The sequence below is a fragment of the Cavia porcellus genome, unplaced genomic scaffold, assembly GCF_034190915.1.
Source record: "Cavia porcellus strain 051 isolate PalLab524CR breed Dunkin Hartley unplaced genomic scaffold, mCavPor4.1 scaffold_24, whole genome shotgun sequence".
In the NCBI taxonomy this organism is placed as follows: Eukaryota; Metazoa; Chordata; class Mammalia; order Rodentia; family Caviidae; genus Cavia; species Cavia porcellus.
In genome coordinates this window covers 11641128-11659963 of record NW_026947507.1, presented here as the reverse complement: position 1 = coordinate 11659963, position 18836 = coordinate 11641128, and the positions used below count along the sequence as shown (strand labels likewise).

The 18836-nt window shown below is 34.0% G+C and overlaps 1 protein-coding gene and 1 non-coding gene across 5 annotated transcripts; one reads left to right on the top strand and one right to left on the bottom strand.

Annotated features, from left to right (window-relative positions):
* Positions 1-97: 97 nt before the first annotated feature.
* LOC111756628 (U1 spliceosomal RNA) lies at positions 98-262 on the bottom strand. Its single transcript, XR_002791058.1, has one exon. It is a non-coding gene; the product is annotated as a U1 spliceosomal RNA (small nuclear RNA).
* A 3477-nt stretch (positions 263-3739) lies between these two features.
* Positions 3740-18106, top strand: Tlr3 (toll like receptor 3). Of its 4 annotated transcripts, XM_063234508.1 has the most exons (7): positions 3740-4086; positions 4439-4521; positions 8520-8628; positions 9857-10304; positions 11261-11452; positions 14306-16158; positions 16368-18106. In XM_063234508.1, exons 4-7 carry the CDS (start codon positions 9861-9863, stop codon positions 16594-16596), a joined length of 2718 nt encoding a protein of 905 aa, XP_063090578.1. In that variant the 5' UTR covers positions 3740-4086; positions 4439-4521; positions 8520-8628; positions 9857-9860; the 3' UTR covers positions 16597-18106. The 4 variants fall into 4 exon arrangements, with proteins under 4 accessions (XP_063090578.1, XP_013007061.1, XP_005003432.1 ...); XM_005003375.4 differs by lacking the exon at positions 8520-8628 and having other exon boundaries at positions 3742-4086; XM_013151607.3 differs by lacking the exons at positions 4439-4521; positions 8520-8628 and having other exon boundaries at positions 3741-4086.
* The last annotated feature ends 730 nt before the right edge of the window (positions 18107-18836 follow it).

The following is an 18836-nucleotide window of genomic DNA, read 5'->3' as shown; positions in this document are numbered from 1 at the left end:
TTATAGACAATAGACTTAAAGTAAAAATTATGGTGACAGCTTCATAAGTATATCTTATTTCCAAATTTATAACAGTGTACATATTTATTTATTTTCTTAGGGGAGAGTGGCAATGCAGTCCCCCCCACACCACAAATTATGCAGTCAAGTTTCCTGCATTTGGGGAAATCACAGGGGTCAGCACATCTGAAGTGCATTGGATGAGCCTCAACCTAGGAAAACGACTTTCATAATCATAGTAACTCTCCTGCAAGGCAAGTATAATATGTATGGATTTTATATGTCAATGATACCTCATTAAAGTGGTTTTCTAAAGAAAGAAATAAAGCTGTGCATATCTCATAAAAAATGTCACCAGTTTTCAAATAATATGTAAAATTACAAAAAAAAAAAAAAAAAAAAAACCCGCAAACTTTAGGTTAAACCACAATCTTCGTGGTTTCTTTTTCAGAGAGGAAGTGTAAGTTGAATTCTGTTCAGAAGACATGAGCGAGAATAGCGAAAGGGAACACAGTGTATTTCTTCCCATATTGAAGTTCTATTTGGGTTCTTTAGTTCATCTAAGTTAAATCAGCTGCCATTCAGTCAAAAGCAGTGGTTGACACTAGCGAAAAGAAATGTGCCCTTACTTTAGGAGACAGTGTTCCAAAAGAAAAGAAGTGCCATCAGCCTTCTTATGATACAGAGCGGGACAATGGCCTTTCTGAATGGAAGAGCTCTCAGCACAGTTCATAAGACTGTCAAATGCACAGAAAGCTATTTGTTATTGTGGTTCATAATGTAGCAGTCACATTAAATGTTCATAAGAAGTTTTAATGATGAAAAGGTACAACTTTCCATTAACCTAGAGAAGGCCAGTTTATCCAGTCTCTTTATTTTCATTAATAAAGTTTCTTTAAAAGCCATTTACATTGCACCTATGCATGTTAATTCTGAAACAATCAAAAGGTCACAGGCTATTGAATTTGATATTCATTACTGGCATAAGTTTGACTATTCCTCAAAAATCAGTCCTTTTTTCATGTTGTCCTCATAAAGTTTGGCAATGTATAATTATTGTTAAACATTAACCTCACTTTTCGCATACATGCATTGAGAAGAAAGTACTATTTGTCCCGTCATTTCAACAGTGGTCAAAATCTGCAGCTGTGTAATCTTCATGCCTAAAATAATCCATATGAAAGATTGCAAGGATTGCTCCATAAAGCTTTCAGTAGTAGTGGGATGTGGTGGTGCATGCCTGTAATCCCAGCACTGCAGGGGCTGAGGCAGGAGGATTACCAGGAGTTTGAGGCCAGCCTTGGCTACATAGTGAGTTTGAGGCCAACCTGCATCACAAGGCAAGACCTTGTCTCAAACAAGCAAGAAAACAATAAAAAGTAAAAGTTTTCAGCAGTGTGGTGTTAGACTGACACTAACACTAATAGTCAAATACTGATAATAATGAAAATGATCATCACACTTTTCCTTGTAAATCTTATATGAATCAAATTGACCTTCTATCAGTTATACTTTATACGTGATCATAGAAATTATTTACCTATAATTAAATGATTGTAAATGTTCTTTAAAAGCAATAACTAGCTTTTTAAGAATTACTATCAGGAACCAGCAGGTAAGAATCCTGCATCTGTAGTTTAATAAATAGGTAAAAAGTAAATTAGAGGTTATTATCTGCTTAATCATTTATATAATTTTATATTTTCTCTATTCATTTTTCCAGAGTTATGTACATTATTTTATTAAGTTCTCAGAAAAATGAGCTCTCTTTGAAGGGAAAAATTTCCTAGACATTTTTAACGATTTAATAAATTCAAGAAAATGTGGTTTCTATAATTCTGTTGGGAATTCTAAGGTCTGTTGGAAATAGTGAGCTTCACATTTATTTTGAGACTGGCTGATCTATAATGCTATACAAACTTCTAGGAAACCCTGTATTTTGCACATATAAGTTCATCTCATGCTTTTTACTCATCTTAAAAAGGGAAAAGTAAGCATTTTCTTTGTAACCCCCATCTCCTTAATGGCTAGATAATTTACATAATTAAGAAAGGTCAGTGGAGAAAAATAATCTGGATAGTATTTAGGAGCAAAGAAAAATACAGAATTAGTAATATCTGGATGGAAACTGGTATTAAGCTTATATAACAATTATTGCATTATGAGATCATCAGTAAAAATTATTTACTGAAAGCTATTCATTAATCATTACTATGCAAAATTAACTTATAGCATAAGGAATAATAAGGCATAAGACACAGATACCTAACATTATTAAGGAAGTATGTTTCCCTCATCTAATAATGCATAATACACTTCTCCAATTTTTAACTTAAATTAACAATCATTTATTGCATACTATTCTGGAATTTACAAGACTTGCTGAGGATAGTTTATCTCTGTTCCTTGCAATCTTAGCTGGAATAATATGACTGAGAGTGGGATGTATGCTCCCAACATGGTTTACACTTATGTCAAGTCAATGCTGTCTTCTTGGCACATAGTTTGGGCTGCTATCCAGAGTCTCAGTTTCCTCCATGTATCTTTTGTACTGCTAAGCTAGGAGTCTCAACACCTAGTTCGGGGTTACAAAAAGAAGCATGCTAGGAGCTGGGGGTCTAAGGGAAAATGTCGCAGTGTACAAGTACTAAATATGAGCCCTTGGTGATCATTGTTGGTAATCAAGCTTTGGTTCATGCTTTGTACTATCACACTGGGCGAGATGGGTCACATGGCTACTATAGAAGACCACATAATGGATGACTATTAAAAAGGAATGTGGCAATAGTCTACCAGAGAAAGGTGGCTGGAAAATTACAATACTAGTAATAACCTGTACCACCTTCAAAGAGCTCACAAAGGTGAAATGTTCTGAATTATAGGAATCATTACTGGTTTTATTGCACATCCCAGTGGGTACACAATTATTTACTCAGGTTGATTGCTTATTTTACTGTATTACAGACACTACAATTGAAAATCAAAAGTATTCAACCATGAGCACAATAACCACACAGTGTTTTACTTAAGATCAGGGCCAGTAGAGGGCAATTTATACCATGATAGAAATATTTCTTGCTGTCTATTCTGCCTTCAATTCAATGTAGTGACATGTTTTCAAATTTCTTTGGCTGTTTTAGTACAGGTTTGTGCAAGAATCATCGTGATAATCTGACATATCCTTGGACAAATCACATACCTCGCTAGGTTTCTTTTTCCTCATTTCTCAAACAAGGAAGCTGGGTTAGGTGTCTCACCACTTCCTCCAAACTGCTGTATTTTACTGTACAGTGATTTGTTTTATCATAGAACATCAGTAATGAAATGCTGAAAGTTTCTTCCTGGCAAATATGTTCCTTTAATGAACTTCAGCCATCAGAGCTAATCAGAAGGTCGTAGTTAACCTCAGTTTTCTCTAGTGTACCTGTTTGCTCCTTAGCAAGTGCAGATGTGGAAGAGTGGACAGGCAGGAGTCAAGACTGGCTCAGCTTTCTCTGCTTTTTACTGCTCTTTGACTCTTGTCAAACTTGTTTTAGGTTCTGATCAACAGGTTAAAATTCTGCTTATTTCACAAGGTTGGAAGATAAAACACGGTAAATGATAGAAAAGCATTTTAGCTTCAGGTAGGGATTAAAGATTTTCTCTGTTCCTCTGAACAAATACTACTCAAATCTGACGGTTTGCAAAGGGAGCATTCTCTCTCTAGGAAGCACAGTACTCATTAACTTCCAGAATGCAGCCTGGCTCATACCAAGCAATGAGTTCATATCCTTTCAACTTTTCCTGATTAAATCTGTGACCATTTCAGTAAAGTACAGGCTATTGGACCTAAAACAATCTTAAAAGAGACATTGTAACAAAGCAAATAAAGCATCTCACTGAGATTATTCTGTATTTTGTTTTTCTCTTCTTCTCCACCTCTGCTATACTCGGAACACTGGAGTTCTTCTATTTTTTTTTTTTAAATTAACTTTAGTTTCACTTTCGAAATTGCTATAACCTTGCAACATGCACTTCCCTGACGAAAATGTCTGGATTGGACTAATGAATAAAAGACAAGGACAGCAGTCATCAGAATAATCAAAGGTATGTATTTTAAATCTTTGTGGGGGACTGGATCTCTCTGCTGCAGGAAGTAAGAATATAGTTTGTCTTTAGCAGTCAAGGGTCTTTTATTTTGGGCCTGACATTGTGCATGGAAAGGGAGATGATGAAGGCATGGAGAAAAATGCATCTCAACTCAGAATACAAGTTACAGCAGCAATATCTAAGTGACAGATAAAATATTTATGCGGTAATTTTAAGGTTGTTTCCTCTGTAGAGTTCTGTACTTGAAAATTCACATTGGAGAAACAGTGGAAATTATTTGGTGACAGCCCACGTTTGTGTTTTTAAAAAAAATCTCCAGAGGTTAAAAAAAATCACCCTCTTTTCTCAGTTTTGTTGGCTGGGGAGGAGATAAGACTGGCATTAAGTGATAATGTGCTAAAAAAGAAGAGGACGATTTAGGTGTCCCTGCAGGTAAGTAAATGCATTTTTTTACCTAATAAAGAAAAGGGGAGGAAGGTGAAAAGAAGAAAGGTATTCATATATCTGAGACAATCAGAAATTAACATCAGCAATTATGGGACACTCGGGTAAAAAGTAGCTTTCATACTATTGAAATTTCAACAAATTGATTCTTAATATTAAAATATAATTATATGTTGGTATGTGTGCCTCTAGATACCTGTGTATTAACTTACAAAAATATATGTAAATACATAAATTATCAATGTTCTACAGCCTGCAATCCAAACTGTAAGTAATGGTTAACTCCCAGTGGCCTGGCTCCAAATTCCATGTCTTAAGCTTAGTGTAATACTGTCTCTTATTTGGACAAAAAAAATGGAATGGAATGTCCCCTCAAAAAACATTCCAAAATTGCAATCCTCTCCCCCACCCTTCCTTTTTTCCTTCTTTCTCCTTTTTATTTTCAACCTTTATTTTTTTTTGCTTTCTTTGTTTCATTTAGATCTGAAGAACAACAGCCACTTGCTTTTCATTTTCACTTCATTTTTCATTGTATTTTATATTGATGTCTGTCCTAGAGTAACTTCTTTGTATGGTTTTAAACTCACTGAATTTGTGAATGTATCAAAACTCTTCCCATTTCTTTAATTGTTCTGCTGGGTATGAAATTATAGGTTCAAAACAATCTTCCCTAAACAGTTTAGAAGCTTATTTGATGCAAAGTTTTACATCAACTTCCATCTTTCCTTTGGAAGTAATTAATTGTATACTTTCCGTTTAAAGTTTAGAAGTTTTTTTTTTGTTTTTGAATAGTGATCATCATTTTGAAAATTTTATAAAATTCTTTCAATATGTTTTTCTTTTTTACACATCTGGTTTAGTTGCGGGTTGCTGGGTGTTTGCCATCAAAAATGTGTCTTCAGAAGTGGGAATGCCTTTCAGTCATTCAGTGGTATACTAGCTAAGGGGATTAATCCTTCTCAGAAATTCTAATCTCTATCTACAGCTCTTCCAGTGTGATAGTAGTCCCTTAATGAGAAGAGCATGTATCAGGGATCAGACCTGTGAATTGCAAAGTAGAAATAGGAGGTGCCCATGGTACTGTGAGGGCTTTGAGACAGTTCGAAAGGTATGAGGTAGGAGCGCTGGTTCCTGATTTTCAGAATACATCGTTTCCACCATGTACAGCTGAATGTTTTGGTAATGCACATCTTTGCAAATCAGGGATGTGATATTGTTCATAGCATAAAATTGTGTGTAACTTTAAAAATATTTAGTCCAGTTTTTAAAGGTCATACAGTTAGAATATTACTTTTTCAAAGCAGTTTACTTTTTCTGAGAACCAAACAGGAATGCTAGTCAACCCTCCCTTCTTAAAAGCATATCAGTATCATTTTAGGTACTCAAATTAGTTTGTTTTTCTGAATTTAACCACTAACGATGATTTTTATCCTCTAAAATTTATCTGCAATTATTCTTGTGTTGTGAATTTTAGATGTTATGGGACATCAATTTAATATCATTAGTATTGATTTATTTTCACATGTTGAGGATGCATTTGACATTTTAAAACATCCAAAGTAAAAGACAGATGATGGAAAACAGGAAGATGGATATTTGCAAAAAAGGGAATCAAGAGATGGAAGGAGGAGGGGGAAGGAAGACAGGATGTAAAAAGAATCGAAATGTGTTACGCAAATAACTCTCCCATGATGAATTAACATTAAGTACTTCAAACATGTACTTATGACAATAAAAAACTTGAAAATAAATAAAATATCTGAAAGAGAAACTATAGTAATGATCATACCAGAAAATACTGCCCCAGGCATATATTCCATCAAAATATAGTGTGACTGTATTTCTTAAGCTAATTAAATGATCATGGTAGGATATTCATTTAATATATTTTTGTTTATTCATCATCAACAATATTCCAGTATTTTTTTGGCAATAATCATGCCGAGTGGAATTTAACAAACTAATACCTTTAGTACTTTAGCTTTACATCTAGGAAAGAGGGATAATTAATAATTATTAATAGATAATAAATTTTATTTATTTATTGATATAATAAATATCAAATCACTCAGCAATCAGCATGGAAAAGCGACCTAATAAATGAAAAATAAAACAAGAGGATTAACACTTTAGACATAATAGATGATAACAAAGTGTTTATAGTAAAGTGTTTGTAATAAAGACTACTGTAAAGCTATAATCATCAAAACAGCGTGATGTTATCACAAGAATCAACAAATATTCTGTAGAAGAGAGGATACAATACAGAGCTAGACCCACACTTAAATGTTTGTTAGTGTTTTAAAGAAAGGTACAAAAACAATCCAGCAGGGGAATGGAAAATCATATTTTTAAAAACTAGTCTGACTAGAGATAAACATGAAAAAAATTGAACCTGACTTTTACTTCAAGCTATGCACAAAATTTAAAAGAGGTCATAAATCTTCACATAAAAAGAGAGTCTCTAAATGACTTGAGGGTATACAATTTCTTAGACTAGACACAGAAAAAAATAATATTAAAACAGTAAATTAAACTTTATCATAATTAAGAAGATATCATTAAGAAATTAAATAGCATGTCTACTGGGAGAAAAAAATATGAATCTGTCTTACAAAATATGAATCTGTCAGTGACTGATACTCAGATATATAAAAATTCTTATAGCTCAATAAATAAAAAGAAAAAATCTAATAAATGAGAAAAAATTGAATATACAAGGGAAGAGATATAAATAATAAGCATATAAAATTATTAATTATCCTTGGAGAAATGCAAAGTAAAAGCATAATTAGCTTTACTATATACTATCAGAAGGTTTAAAAATAAAAGGATCATAATATATCAAATTTTGTCAAGATGTTAGTAGGAATGTAAAAATCCTAAAATATTTTGCAAAATGATCTGTCAATCTCTTATGAAACCACAAAATACAAAATGGCTCAACCATTTCAATGCTAAGTATTTATTAAAAATAGACAGAATAGATATGTCTATAGAAACATGTACAAGAATGTTCATGAAAACTTTATAATGATGAAAAACTTCAAGCAATCCAAATATCTAGTAATATAAACATGGATAAAATATGTATATGACGTGATGTATTTGTAAAGTATTTGTACCAATTCTGTCATAACAAAAAATGTAGGTGAGTGCATGATGGGAGACTGAGACTCTAGGACCACAAGTTCCAGCTCAGCAGAGGCAGTTTAGCAACTTAATGTGAAGACTGCGGGTTTAGTCTTCAGTTCTGAGAAAGGAGAGAGGAAGAGACAGGGACAGAAAGAGACACAGAGAGAGACAGACACACAGAGAAGAGAGAGAGAGAGAGAGAGAGAGAGAGAGAGAGAGAGAGAGAGAGAGGAAAGAAACACAGACAAGAAGGCAGAAAGAAAGAAAAAGAAAAGATGAAAAATTCTATACTCCTCCTTACCTGCAGCTTTGTTTTCCTTGAATTTGGTTACCTGTGGTTGACAGCAAGCTGAAGATATTAAACAGAAATTCCCAGAAATAAATATTAAATTTGAAATTGCACACCATTCTGAATCCCCCTTGATCCCACCAGGCACATGAGTCATCCTTTATTTATTTATTGTCTTTTTCTTTTTTTATCTGTACCGGGGATCGAACTCACGACTGCCTGCTTGCAAGGCAGGCGCTTATGCCGCCGAGCTAAATCCCCAGCCCCCACATCCTTTAGTTCTGCGTAGATTTGCTGTAAAGGTAAAACTTAATGATGCGCATGACCTGCAGGTTTTATAGTTTCATCTGGGCTAAGCACCTCATGCTTAACTAGAGTCTGGGGATAAAGTACTAGCATTTCACATGTTGACAGTGTTGAGTGACAGAGCTAACAGTTTTAAGAAATGTAAGGAAGGAAGGAGGGTAGAGAAACCCCAATAATTTCCATTTCCTGCATCACAAAGCAAGGCATAAAGAGATTTTGTATAAGATTTTGTATTGACCAAGAAACATAATTTTAGATATAGTCGTGGAAATTATAAATCCAGCAATCATACGGTGACTAAGAGATGCTGAGAGGAAAGGAGAGGATGGAACATAAAAAAATTAAGATACATCATGCACACACAGGTATGTGTACTGACAATCTGTTCATTATGTGCTGTAAGTGTGTAGTCATAAAAAACACAGTAATACATTAAATAAAACTAAAAATAAGAGAAATTGTGAAGAGAGTTAGGGATGAGTATAATTAATTTATTCTTAGGTGGAAAGAAAACACTTAATAAAAACCTTGATGTGGGGGCTGGGGATTTAGCTCAGCGGCATAAGCATCTGCCTTGTAAGCAGGCGGTCATGAGTTTGATCCCCGGTACCGATAAAACAAAAAAAAAAACCTTGATGTGCCTAGAGGCACAAATGAAATGTCAAACATGAAAAGGCAAATCCCTCATGTTCTCAATTGCATGCAGGAACTAAGGCACTTAACCTCCTAGACTCATACAGCAGTGGTTGCCAGAGGTTGGGAAGGGTGTGGAGAGGAAATGGAGAGAGGATGATTGACAAACACTGGATTTCAGGCGAAATGTTGAATAACTTTGGGTATGCTACGTCACAGTAAAATGACGATGGTTACCAATAGTTGATTGCATGTTTAAAAATAGCTACTAAAAACGATTTTGAATGTTCTCAACATAAATGGTAAGTGTCTGAGGTGACGGATGTGCCAGTTACTATGATCTGATCATTGCACATTTGTATATGTATTGAAATAATCACCCTGTACTAATTAAATGTGTACAATTATTTCATGTTAATAAAAATAATTTTTAAAATATGTGGTTTAAATTTGGCTGATTTATAAATGGAGTTTAGGAAGTAGTCTTTAAAATTGTAAATGTAACAATAGATTCAGAAAAATAAAAAGTAACCGATGTGGAGAAGACAATGAAGAAATAGTGTGACTAAATGTCATATCTTTAAAAAAATATTGTATCTTTGTAGTGAGGAGTAAATGCTTAATGTTTGTAAAGAAATAGAAAGACAAGTGAATTACTTTTTACGGAGATGATTATGAGAAATTAAAATAGAAACTGTCCTGAGAGGTCACCTTGGCACATTGCAGCTGGGGTGGAGGTGAAGAATGAGAATTTGCATGTTTCATTTTTTATTTTTTGTGCTATTCAAAATATTTTCATTTGATGTATGATACACACTCCTATAGCATAAGAGTTACGAATAAAAATATTACATGTAGCTACATTTTGCTTGTCTATTTCAAGAGAAACGTACTAATATTTATGAAATCATGTGTTAGTAAAATTATCTACTACTTTTTAATATTTCTTTCATTGGGCAGAATCATGAAACAGCCTTTGCCTTATCAAATCTACTCCTTGTTGGGACTGTTGCTCCTTTGTATTTTGTGTGCATCCTCCAACAACAAATGCACAGTGACACAGGAAGTAGCTGATTGCAGTCATCTGAAGCTGACTCAAGTGCCTGACGACCTCCCCACAAACATAACAGTGTTAAATCTGACCCACAACCAGCTGAGAAGATTGCCGCCTGCCAATTTCACCAGATACAGCAAACTTACTGTCTTGGATGGAGGATTTAACTCAATTTCAAAACTAGAGCCAGAATTATGCCAAAATCTCCCTTTGTTGAAAATTTTGAACCTCCAGCACAATGAGCTATCTCACGTCTCTGATAAAACCTTCATGTTTTGTGTGAATTTGACTGAACTCCATCTAATGTCCAACTCAATCCAGAAAATTCAAAACAATCCTTTTAGGAACCAAAAGGTAAGATGAAAATGTTTATTTATATCTAAGAAATGTAAAATATGTTATTTAATGTTAAGTCTTGAAGTTCCTTACTCATCTTTCAACTGAGTATCTATCAAGAGTAAGAAAGCTGACTTACCCCATTGGGATTACAGAGACCCTTCCACAAACATTGCCATTTTCAAAATTATAGCCTTAAATCAACCTTGCAGTGCTGCTGATTAGCGTAGAAACAGTGAAGTGTCAAGTACAAGTTCTAACTTCAAGAAACCTAACAAATTGACCAAAGATAAATTATTCAACAAAAATTTTCTTACTATTTATTTGAGAAATTCCCAAAAGTATCCTGTTTTAGCACTTTGAATTATAAATCTGAAATGTCATGTCATTATCTGTGTCAGGTAGTTATTAAGTAGTTTCTTTAGATTGTTGGTTAGCTATTTTAGATATTTTCTTGCTTTCTGTTAGAACTTGTATCTTTTGGATACAAAGACCTCAAATATCATTAGATAAATTATTGTAAAGTGCTATTTTTAAAATAAAATGATTTTAAATATTGCTCATGTTTCTTAAGGAAACATTTTTCCTTTTTTTTTTCCTGTTAATTACTTCTCAGGCTCATGCATGACACTACATGTTTAATAGCCCTGAAACTACATAGATATTATTTGCATCATAAACACTTATTACAAATAAGTAAATTGTAATTTTTTTCTTATCTCCTAAATTTATAAGCTTAAGTTGTTTTACTTTGGTAAGATAAATAAAATTATTCTTGAAGAAAAAAACTCAGTTCTCGCAACAATGGTGTTTTTAATCACAAGAAAGATTATTCTGCTGTCAGTGCTGTCAGTTCTCTAGAGGATAACGGACAGATGACATTTCACTGAAGATATATTTTTAAGATTTACTTATGCTTAAAGAAGTGTTTTGATGGAAAAAATTCTAACATACATATTATTTTTTATTCTCAGAATTTAGTCAAGCTAGATCTGTCACATAATGGTTTATCATCTACAAAATTGGGAACTCAGCTCCAACTGGAAAATCTCCAAGAGCTTCGATTATCAAATAATAAAATTCATGCACTAAGAAGTGAAGAACTTGATTTCCTTGGTAATTCTTCTTTACAAAAATTAGAGTTGTCATCAAATCAAATTAAAGAGGTAAGAAGTAAGGTGAAATCATTCTGCATTTTGCTGTTAGTTATATGTGATCCTAACTGTGCCACACTGGTAAGAATCTAAAGACTGTTTGAGAAGAAACTGTATACCCTCTGTGGAGTCTTCTAGAAATCCTTCACAGATGTTGCCTGGGGCCCTGGGGACATTATCACAATAGAGTTTTGGTGGTAAGTGGTTAGAAGATGGAGCCCTGCTGTAAAACAGGAGATTGAAATCCCTGTGCCAGTCTTTGACCTTGAGAAACTTACTCATTTTAATTTCCTTACTTATCGTGGAAATAATACCCTTTATTTCCTGAAACATCTGAAGATTTAAGGTAGTATAATGGCCTAAGGTTTTAACTGTCCCTCTTGAGACTGTAGCTTACTGTATAACCAGGAAAATTCAAATTATTTCTGTCTCTATCTCTTACCTTTCAAATAGTATAACAATAACATTACTTCATAGAATGGTATAGTAAGGAATTTAGTGCAGTTCTGGCGTTCAGTGAGTGACATCTAGCACTATGTTATAAAAACCTTCCTTTAAGGGGATATACCTGCTTAATTAACTATCTCTTCTGGAATCCATGATCTTTAGTTGAACTATTTTCATGCACACTATTTTATACCTTTCAGGATGTAAGAATATTTGAAGTTTTTAAGTCAAATAGCTTTTTATAAGCTATATTATTTTTTAGACATAAAAACAAACTGTAAAGTTATCCTGAAATAATGAAATATCTTGTATAAGGTACTCATTTTATTTTTAAACAGCTTCTTTTTTGCAAATTATTATTTCCATAATTTATTAATAATTTGCAAAAATTATTTCCATAATTTTATAAAATACATAAATAGTATGTATTATATAAGTAGTACGGGCAATAAAAATGTGAGTTAATAAAATCATGCATAAGCTTGCAATCAGAAACAACTGCTGTTAATGCTTGGGTATTTATTGTCAGGTCATCTTCAAATAATTATTTTGTTTAAAGCAGCAGAAATTCATAGAGTATTTGGAAAATTAACTTTGGTTCAAATATTATTTTTTTATTTTTTATGCATATGAGCATGTTTAGTCAATGTATTTTTGTCATTTTGTGCGACAGTAAATTGTGATGGAAGTGGTTAAGTGACTTACCTAAGTTCTCCTTCCTGCTGAGAGACATCAACCACCTGCTGACAGATCTGGGTTTTTGGCTGTGTGGCCATAGCCCATATTCTTAATTTCTGAGCTGTGTTACCTCTTAAGGGTAATGGTGTCTCCTGGTATCATATCATGATCATCTCCCATGTAGTTAAGAATCACTCAAAAATTTAATTTAATTTTTTTTTTTTTTTGGTCTTTTTCGTTTTTATCGGTACCAGGGATCGAACTCAGGACTGCCTGCTTGCAAGGCAGGCGCTTATGCCGCTGAGCTAAATCCCCAGCCCCTTCAAAAATTTAATTTTAGTAGCTGCAAAATAATGTTAACATGTAGGTGCATCAAAGTAATTTCTTACTTTGCAAGTTCATTTTATGTATAGTGGAGCACACTTTCTTTCACAATTATTTTTCCATTTGCTCAAGTCTGTCACATAAGAAATGTTAGAAATCAGAGCTCCTTTTCTGTTCCTGGTGGGTTCACTACCAGTGACTGGAGTCCCCTGTGGACGCCCATCTCTCCAGCTTCTGTTTCCTTGACTCCTCTCTGAGTTCCGAGTCAGACACAGCTTCTGAGGAGAGAATAGGAGCAAGTGGAAGGGAATTGGAAACAGGATAATAGAGTCAGGAGAAAACCTGAGTGAAAAGACAGAAAAGATAGCTGGAACTCTGGGTATCCAACGTGTAAGTGTGTGTCACTGTATTAGTCACTTTTCCGTCACTAGCTCAAAACACTTGATACCTATAAGCTAAAGGAGGAGAGGTTTACTTTTGTTCAGTTTCAGTGGGTTCAGAAACAGTGTGGGGGGGGGGGATGACAAAGGAAAGCTGCTTGACCCTGGCAGCCAGGAAGGAGAGAGCCAGCGTGAGAGCGAGAGAGTGAGAAAATGCTAGCGATAGGATTGCACCTTTCCAGGTCATATGCCTCCTGATGCACTTCACCGCCTAATAGTACAGTCAGTTATAAACTCAGGGAGTTGATTAACCCACTGATGAATATAGCACCCCCATGATCCAGTCATCTTTCAGAAACCCCAACTCTGAACACAGGTGACTTTTAGGGAACATATCTAAACCATATTAGTCCCTGCTTCATAATAAAACTTATCCAACTGGATATATTGGCTCCTGGCTATAATCCCAACACTAATGCCTCAGGAGTCAGGAAGTTGACAAATTTGAGCCCAATCTTAAGGTAATAAGATTCTGCTTCAAATATATATATATATATATATATATATATATATATATTTACAATTTATTTCCATAATTTTATAAAATACATAAGTAGTGTCACCCCCAATGAAAAGCTATCTATGTATTTATTCCTTTTTGATAGTCACTGTCAATAAATGGCCACCAAGACACAAGCAGAGTCTGCACATTGTGACCTCACAGATAGTTTATTAACTACAGTTGTTATTCAGTGTGCAATGTAAAAGTCCCGGAAGAGTTAACCTGGCCATGGAAGTCAGGGAAGAGCTCCTGAAGCAGTGGCATGTGAGTAAGATGCATAGTAAAAGTTAGCCAGGCACCAGGGTAGGCCGGGGGCGGGGAGCACAGGGTGGCTGTGACGGGCACAGAGTAAGCAATGGAGACAGATGTGTTGAACAGGAAGAGGGGAATTGAATAAAGAATTGTATGTATGTCTTTCAAGGATCCTACGAAACGTATCATATTTTAGTTTTTAACCTTATTCCTCCACTTTAGATTTCTCCAGGGTGTTTTCATGTGATTGGAAAATTATTTGGCCTTCTTTTGAACAATGCCCAACTGGGCCCCAGTCTCACAGAGAAGCTTTGTTTGGAATTATCAAATACAAGCATCCAGAATCTATCTCTGAGTAACACCCAGCTGTATAGAACCAGCAACACAACTTTCTTTGGACTAAAGCAGACTAATCTCACCATGCTCGACCTTTCCCACAACAATTTAAATGTGATTGGTAATGATTCCTTTGTTTGGCTTCCGCATCTGAAATATCTCTTCCTGGAGTATAATAACATAGCACATTTGTCTTCTCGCTCTTTTTATGGGCTTTCCAATGTGAGATACCTGAATCTGAAACGATCTTTTACTAAACAAAGTATTTCCCTTGCTTCACTTCCCAAGATTGATGACTTATCTTTTCAGTGGCTAAAATGTTTGGAGTACCTCAACATGGACGATAACAATATTCCAGGCATAAAAAGCGGCATGTTCACTGGATTGATAAATCTGAAATACTTAGGTCTATCTAACACTTTCACAAATTTGCAAACTTTAACAAACGAAACATTTTTATCACTTGCTCATTCTCCTCTACGTGTGCTCAACTTAACTAGAAATAAAATTTCAAAATTAGAGAGTGGTGCTTTCTCTTGCTTGGGTGACCTAGAAGTACTTGACCTTGGCCTTAATGAAATTGAGCAAGAACTCACAGGCCAGGAATGGAGAGGTCTAGGAAATATTTTTGAAATCTATCTTTCCTACAACAAATACCTACAACTGACTAGCAACTCCTTTGCCTCAGTCCCGGGACTTCAACGACTGATGCTCCGAAGGGTGGGCCTTAAAAGTATAGATAGCTCCCCTTCACCCTTCCACAATCTTCGTGACTTGACCATTCTGGATCTAAGCAACAACAACATAGCCAACATCGATGAGGAAATGCTAGAAGGTCTTGAGAAGCTAGAAATTCTAGATCTACAGCATAATAACTTAGCACGGCTCTGGAAACATGTAAACCCTGGTGGTCCTGTTCATTTTCTAAAGGGTCTTTATCACCTCCACATCCTTAACTTAGAGTCTAATGGCTTTGATGAAATCCCAGCAGATGTATTCAAGGATTTGTTGGAGCTTAAGAGCATCAATTTAGGGTTGAATAATTTAAACATACTTCCACCTTCTGTCTTTGACCATCAGCTGTCTTTGAAGTCATTGAACCTTCAGAAGAATCTCATAACATCGGTTGAGAAGAACGTTTTTGAGCCAGTTTTTCAAAATTTGACTTATTTAGATATGCGCTTTAATCCTTTTGATTGTACATGTGAAAGTATTGCTTGGTTCGTTAATTGGATTAATAAAACCCATACTCACATCTCTGAGCTATCAAGTCATTATGTCTGCAACACTCCACATCAATCTCATGGGTTTCCAGTGATGCTTTTTGATACAGCACCGTGCAAAGACAGTGCCCCCTTTGAACTCTTTTTCATGATCAGTACCAGTGTGCTTTTGATTTTTATCTTTATTGTCCTGCTCATCCACTTTGAGGGCTGGAGGATATCTTTCTTTTGGAATGTTTTGGTCCATCGAGTTCTTGGTTTCAAGGAAGTAGATGGACAGCCAGAACAATTTGAATATACAGCATACATAATTCATGCCTACAAGGATAGAGATTGGGTGTGGGAAAACTTCTCTCCACTGGAAGAAAAAGACCAATCTCTCAAATTTTGTCTGGAAGAAAGAGACTTTGAGGCAGGTGCCCTTGAACTTGAAGCAATTGTTAATAGTATCAAAAGAAGCAGAAAAATTGTTTTTATTATAACACAGCATCTATTAAAAGATCCATTGTGCAAAAGGTAGGTGAAGGTTGTGAAATTTTAAATACAGACTTGTTTTCCTACTGAACTTTCAAATATACCTCAAAGAAATTTAAAAATAAAAGTAAGGAGAAAATGCTGATTATTATGACACATTCAAGTAAATTCTAAAACAAATTTTAGACTTTTGGGCTTTTGTCTCTTAAGATGTACACTAATTATTTCGTTTTTAAATTTTTTAAACTTAGATTCAAGGTGCATCATGCAGTTCAGCAAGCTATTGAACAAAATCTGGATTCCATCATACTGATTTTTCTTGAGAATATTCCAGACTATAAACTTAACCACGCACTCTGTTTGCGAAGAGGAATGTTTAGGTCTCACTGCATATTGAACTGGCCAGTTCAGAAGGAACGCACAAATGCCTTTCATCATAAATTGCAAGTAGCACTTGGATCCCGCAATACTGTGTATTAAATTTATTTAGAAATTAAATGAATAAAAGAGTAGCTTTCCAATTTCAAAAGTTCAAGGTAAATTTAAGTTTTACCTAAAAGTAATGTAATCTCATTATTCATAGATATAAGTGATGGTATTATATCTCCTTATAGAAATTCATTTCTGTTTCAGGCCTCTTATTGACAAATGAGTTATCCAATCAAAATAGATATCTAATCATATAGGTATCTTTTACTAATGAATATACAGTTGGTCACTGAGAACTATCACAGCCTCAAAATGTTTTAAAAGACTCGCCATTGAAGAAAACAGAGTTAAGTCACATTTTTATGATAAGCATCTTTAGACTTTAGAAATGTAGTTAGAGTGAAAGATAATTGTTTTAATGGATATAGACTTTTTCAGTTGTAAAAGAATAAAATCTCTTTAAAAGTTTAATAACAGATGTGTTGTAAAAGAGTATAATATCTTAAAAGGTTTAATAACAGAGACATTTTCAGTTTGAAAGCTTCACATTTTAGTATCCCCATATTAAGTTTGCTAAATATTAAATACATTTTAAATTTGGTGTCAAGGGACAGAAAACTTTCAGAGTTCATTTTAATTGCTTAATAAGATAAACACTGTAGCAAACTCTTATTTGTATTTTCCCAGTACTTGAGTTTCTGCTACTACAGTGTAGAAACAGTTCTCTTACTTAAAAATTCTGCAGAAATGCTTGCTTCCTCAAGGTTACTTAGTAAATTGTCTTTGTGGAAATAAAGAATTTTCTTTCCCTGCTCATACATTCAGGAGACAGTGTTGGTCCTACTGAGATGTTTGATTCCTGATCTTGAAAATTAAGATGATGAATAAAATCTTAGTGATGGAGAACATGTTATAATATACTCACATTAATTTGTTATCATACCATTAAATTAAAAGCTGTCTGTCTCTACTTAGAAAGACTGTTAAAGTTTTATTTTTGTTTTGTAATAAAATGAAAGAGCTCAGTTTGTTTTGAAATAAACAGAATTTAGGTGTTAGATATGCATAGATTTTTGAAACATCAAATATAGGTTTTGCATTCAGTTATAAGAAAGATTGAAATTATAATGTTGAATTAATTTCTCTTCTTGAAGTGTTCATTCATCTGCTAGATTTAAGTAGTATGAGATGTCACATTTTGAGACTTTGATTTAAATACTTTACATTCTTAGAGCTAAATACACATAACCCTAGAATTCAAAGAATTGTTCGTTCTGAAACAGTCTACAGTTAGCTAATGGTGTGAATGTATGTATTTTCACTGTTCTGTACCCTTACATGTGAACACTTGTTCTATAGAATTTTAGATAAGATTTTTTAAAAATGTGATATAATCCTATTTTATTTTGACATCATAAATGAAAACTATGACTACTTCTTTTCTTGACATACTTTTATGTTATCTTATATTGTCTTATATATCTTATATTAACTCTTTACTAAAATGTTGAAAGAAATATTTTTATAAATTAATCATCGAATAAAAGCAAGGCAAGAAATACTTTTGTTTTTAGTTTCCTTTTTGTGTAATTATAACTGATCAATGATTACAATTTAAATTGAGTTCAAATGTAATTTTTTAAAAACTCAACATTTTAAAACTAAACACTGAAGAGGTTAAAATATAAAACATGACTTACTTAAATGAATATAAGTAAAATTAATAAAAGATGTATGCAATGACTTGTATTTGACCTGCACAGGAAGCAGTATCTTGAACATCTGTATGCTGTCCATTTTAATTGTTCTCAGGGGGAGTTCATGTCCCTTGGGTTAAAGACAAGGGGATTACAGAAAAGGATGTTTGTCTGTCTGCCTATTTAATTTCCATAAGTGACTTGACTTGTTAGAATAGTCTCAAGGGGCCACTGTGTAATCTGTTCCCTCCAATACCTTCCTGTTTTTCACCTTGCAAAACCAAATCCAACTTAATCAACATTGAGTTTTAACTAAATTTTAGTGTTTTAATTTTGTCTAAAAAGATAGCTTTTAGATTCAATAAGAAGTACGTGTGAAAAATTTACTAGTAAGGAGGGTGTTCTTCAAAGCCACTTATTTGACAGTGTTTATTACAGTATATATACTTTAGAATGTTTGTAAAAGGGGCTCGATAATAAGCAATTAGTAAGTGTAAATACTTCAAATCAAAAATTCTTTCTTACAATGAATAGAAACACTAGAGGAGTGGCGTTGGTCTGGGCTGAGGGACAGGAATGCTAAACAAATGGGCA

Bases quoted from the DNA above. Each gene is read 5' to 3' on its own strand.
- Tlr3 (XM_063234508.1), top strand. From the start codon at position 9,861: ATGAAACAGCCTTTGCCTTATCAAATCTACTCCTTGTTGGGACTGTTG. The intron at 11,453-14,305 runs GTAAGAAGTAAG...CCTCCACTTTAG, and splicing joins CATCAAATCAAATTAAAGAG to ATTTCTCCAGGGTGTTTTCA. The intron at 16,159-16,367 runs GTAGGTGAAGGT...TTTTAAACTTAG, and splicing joins AAAGATCCATTGTGCAAAAG to ATTCAAGGTGCATCATGCAG.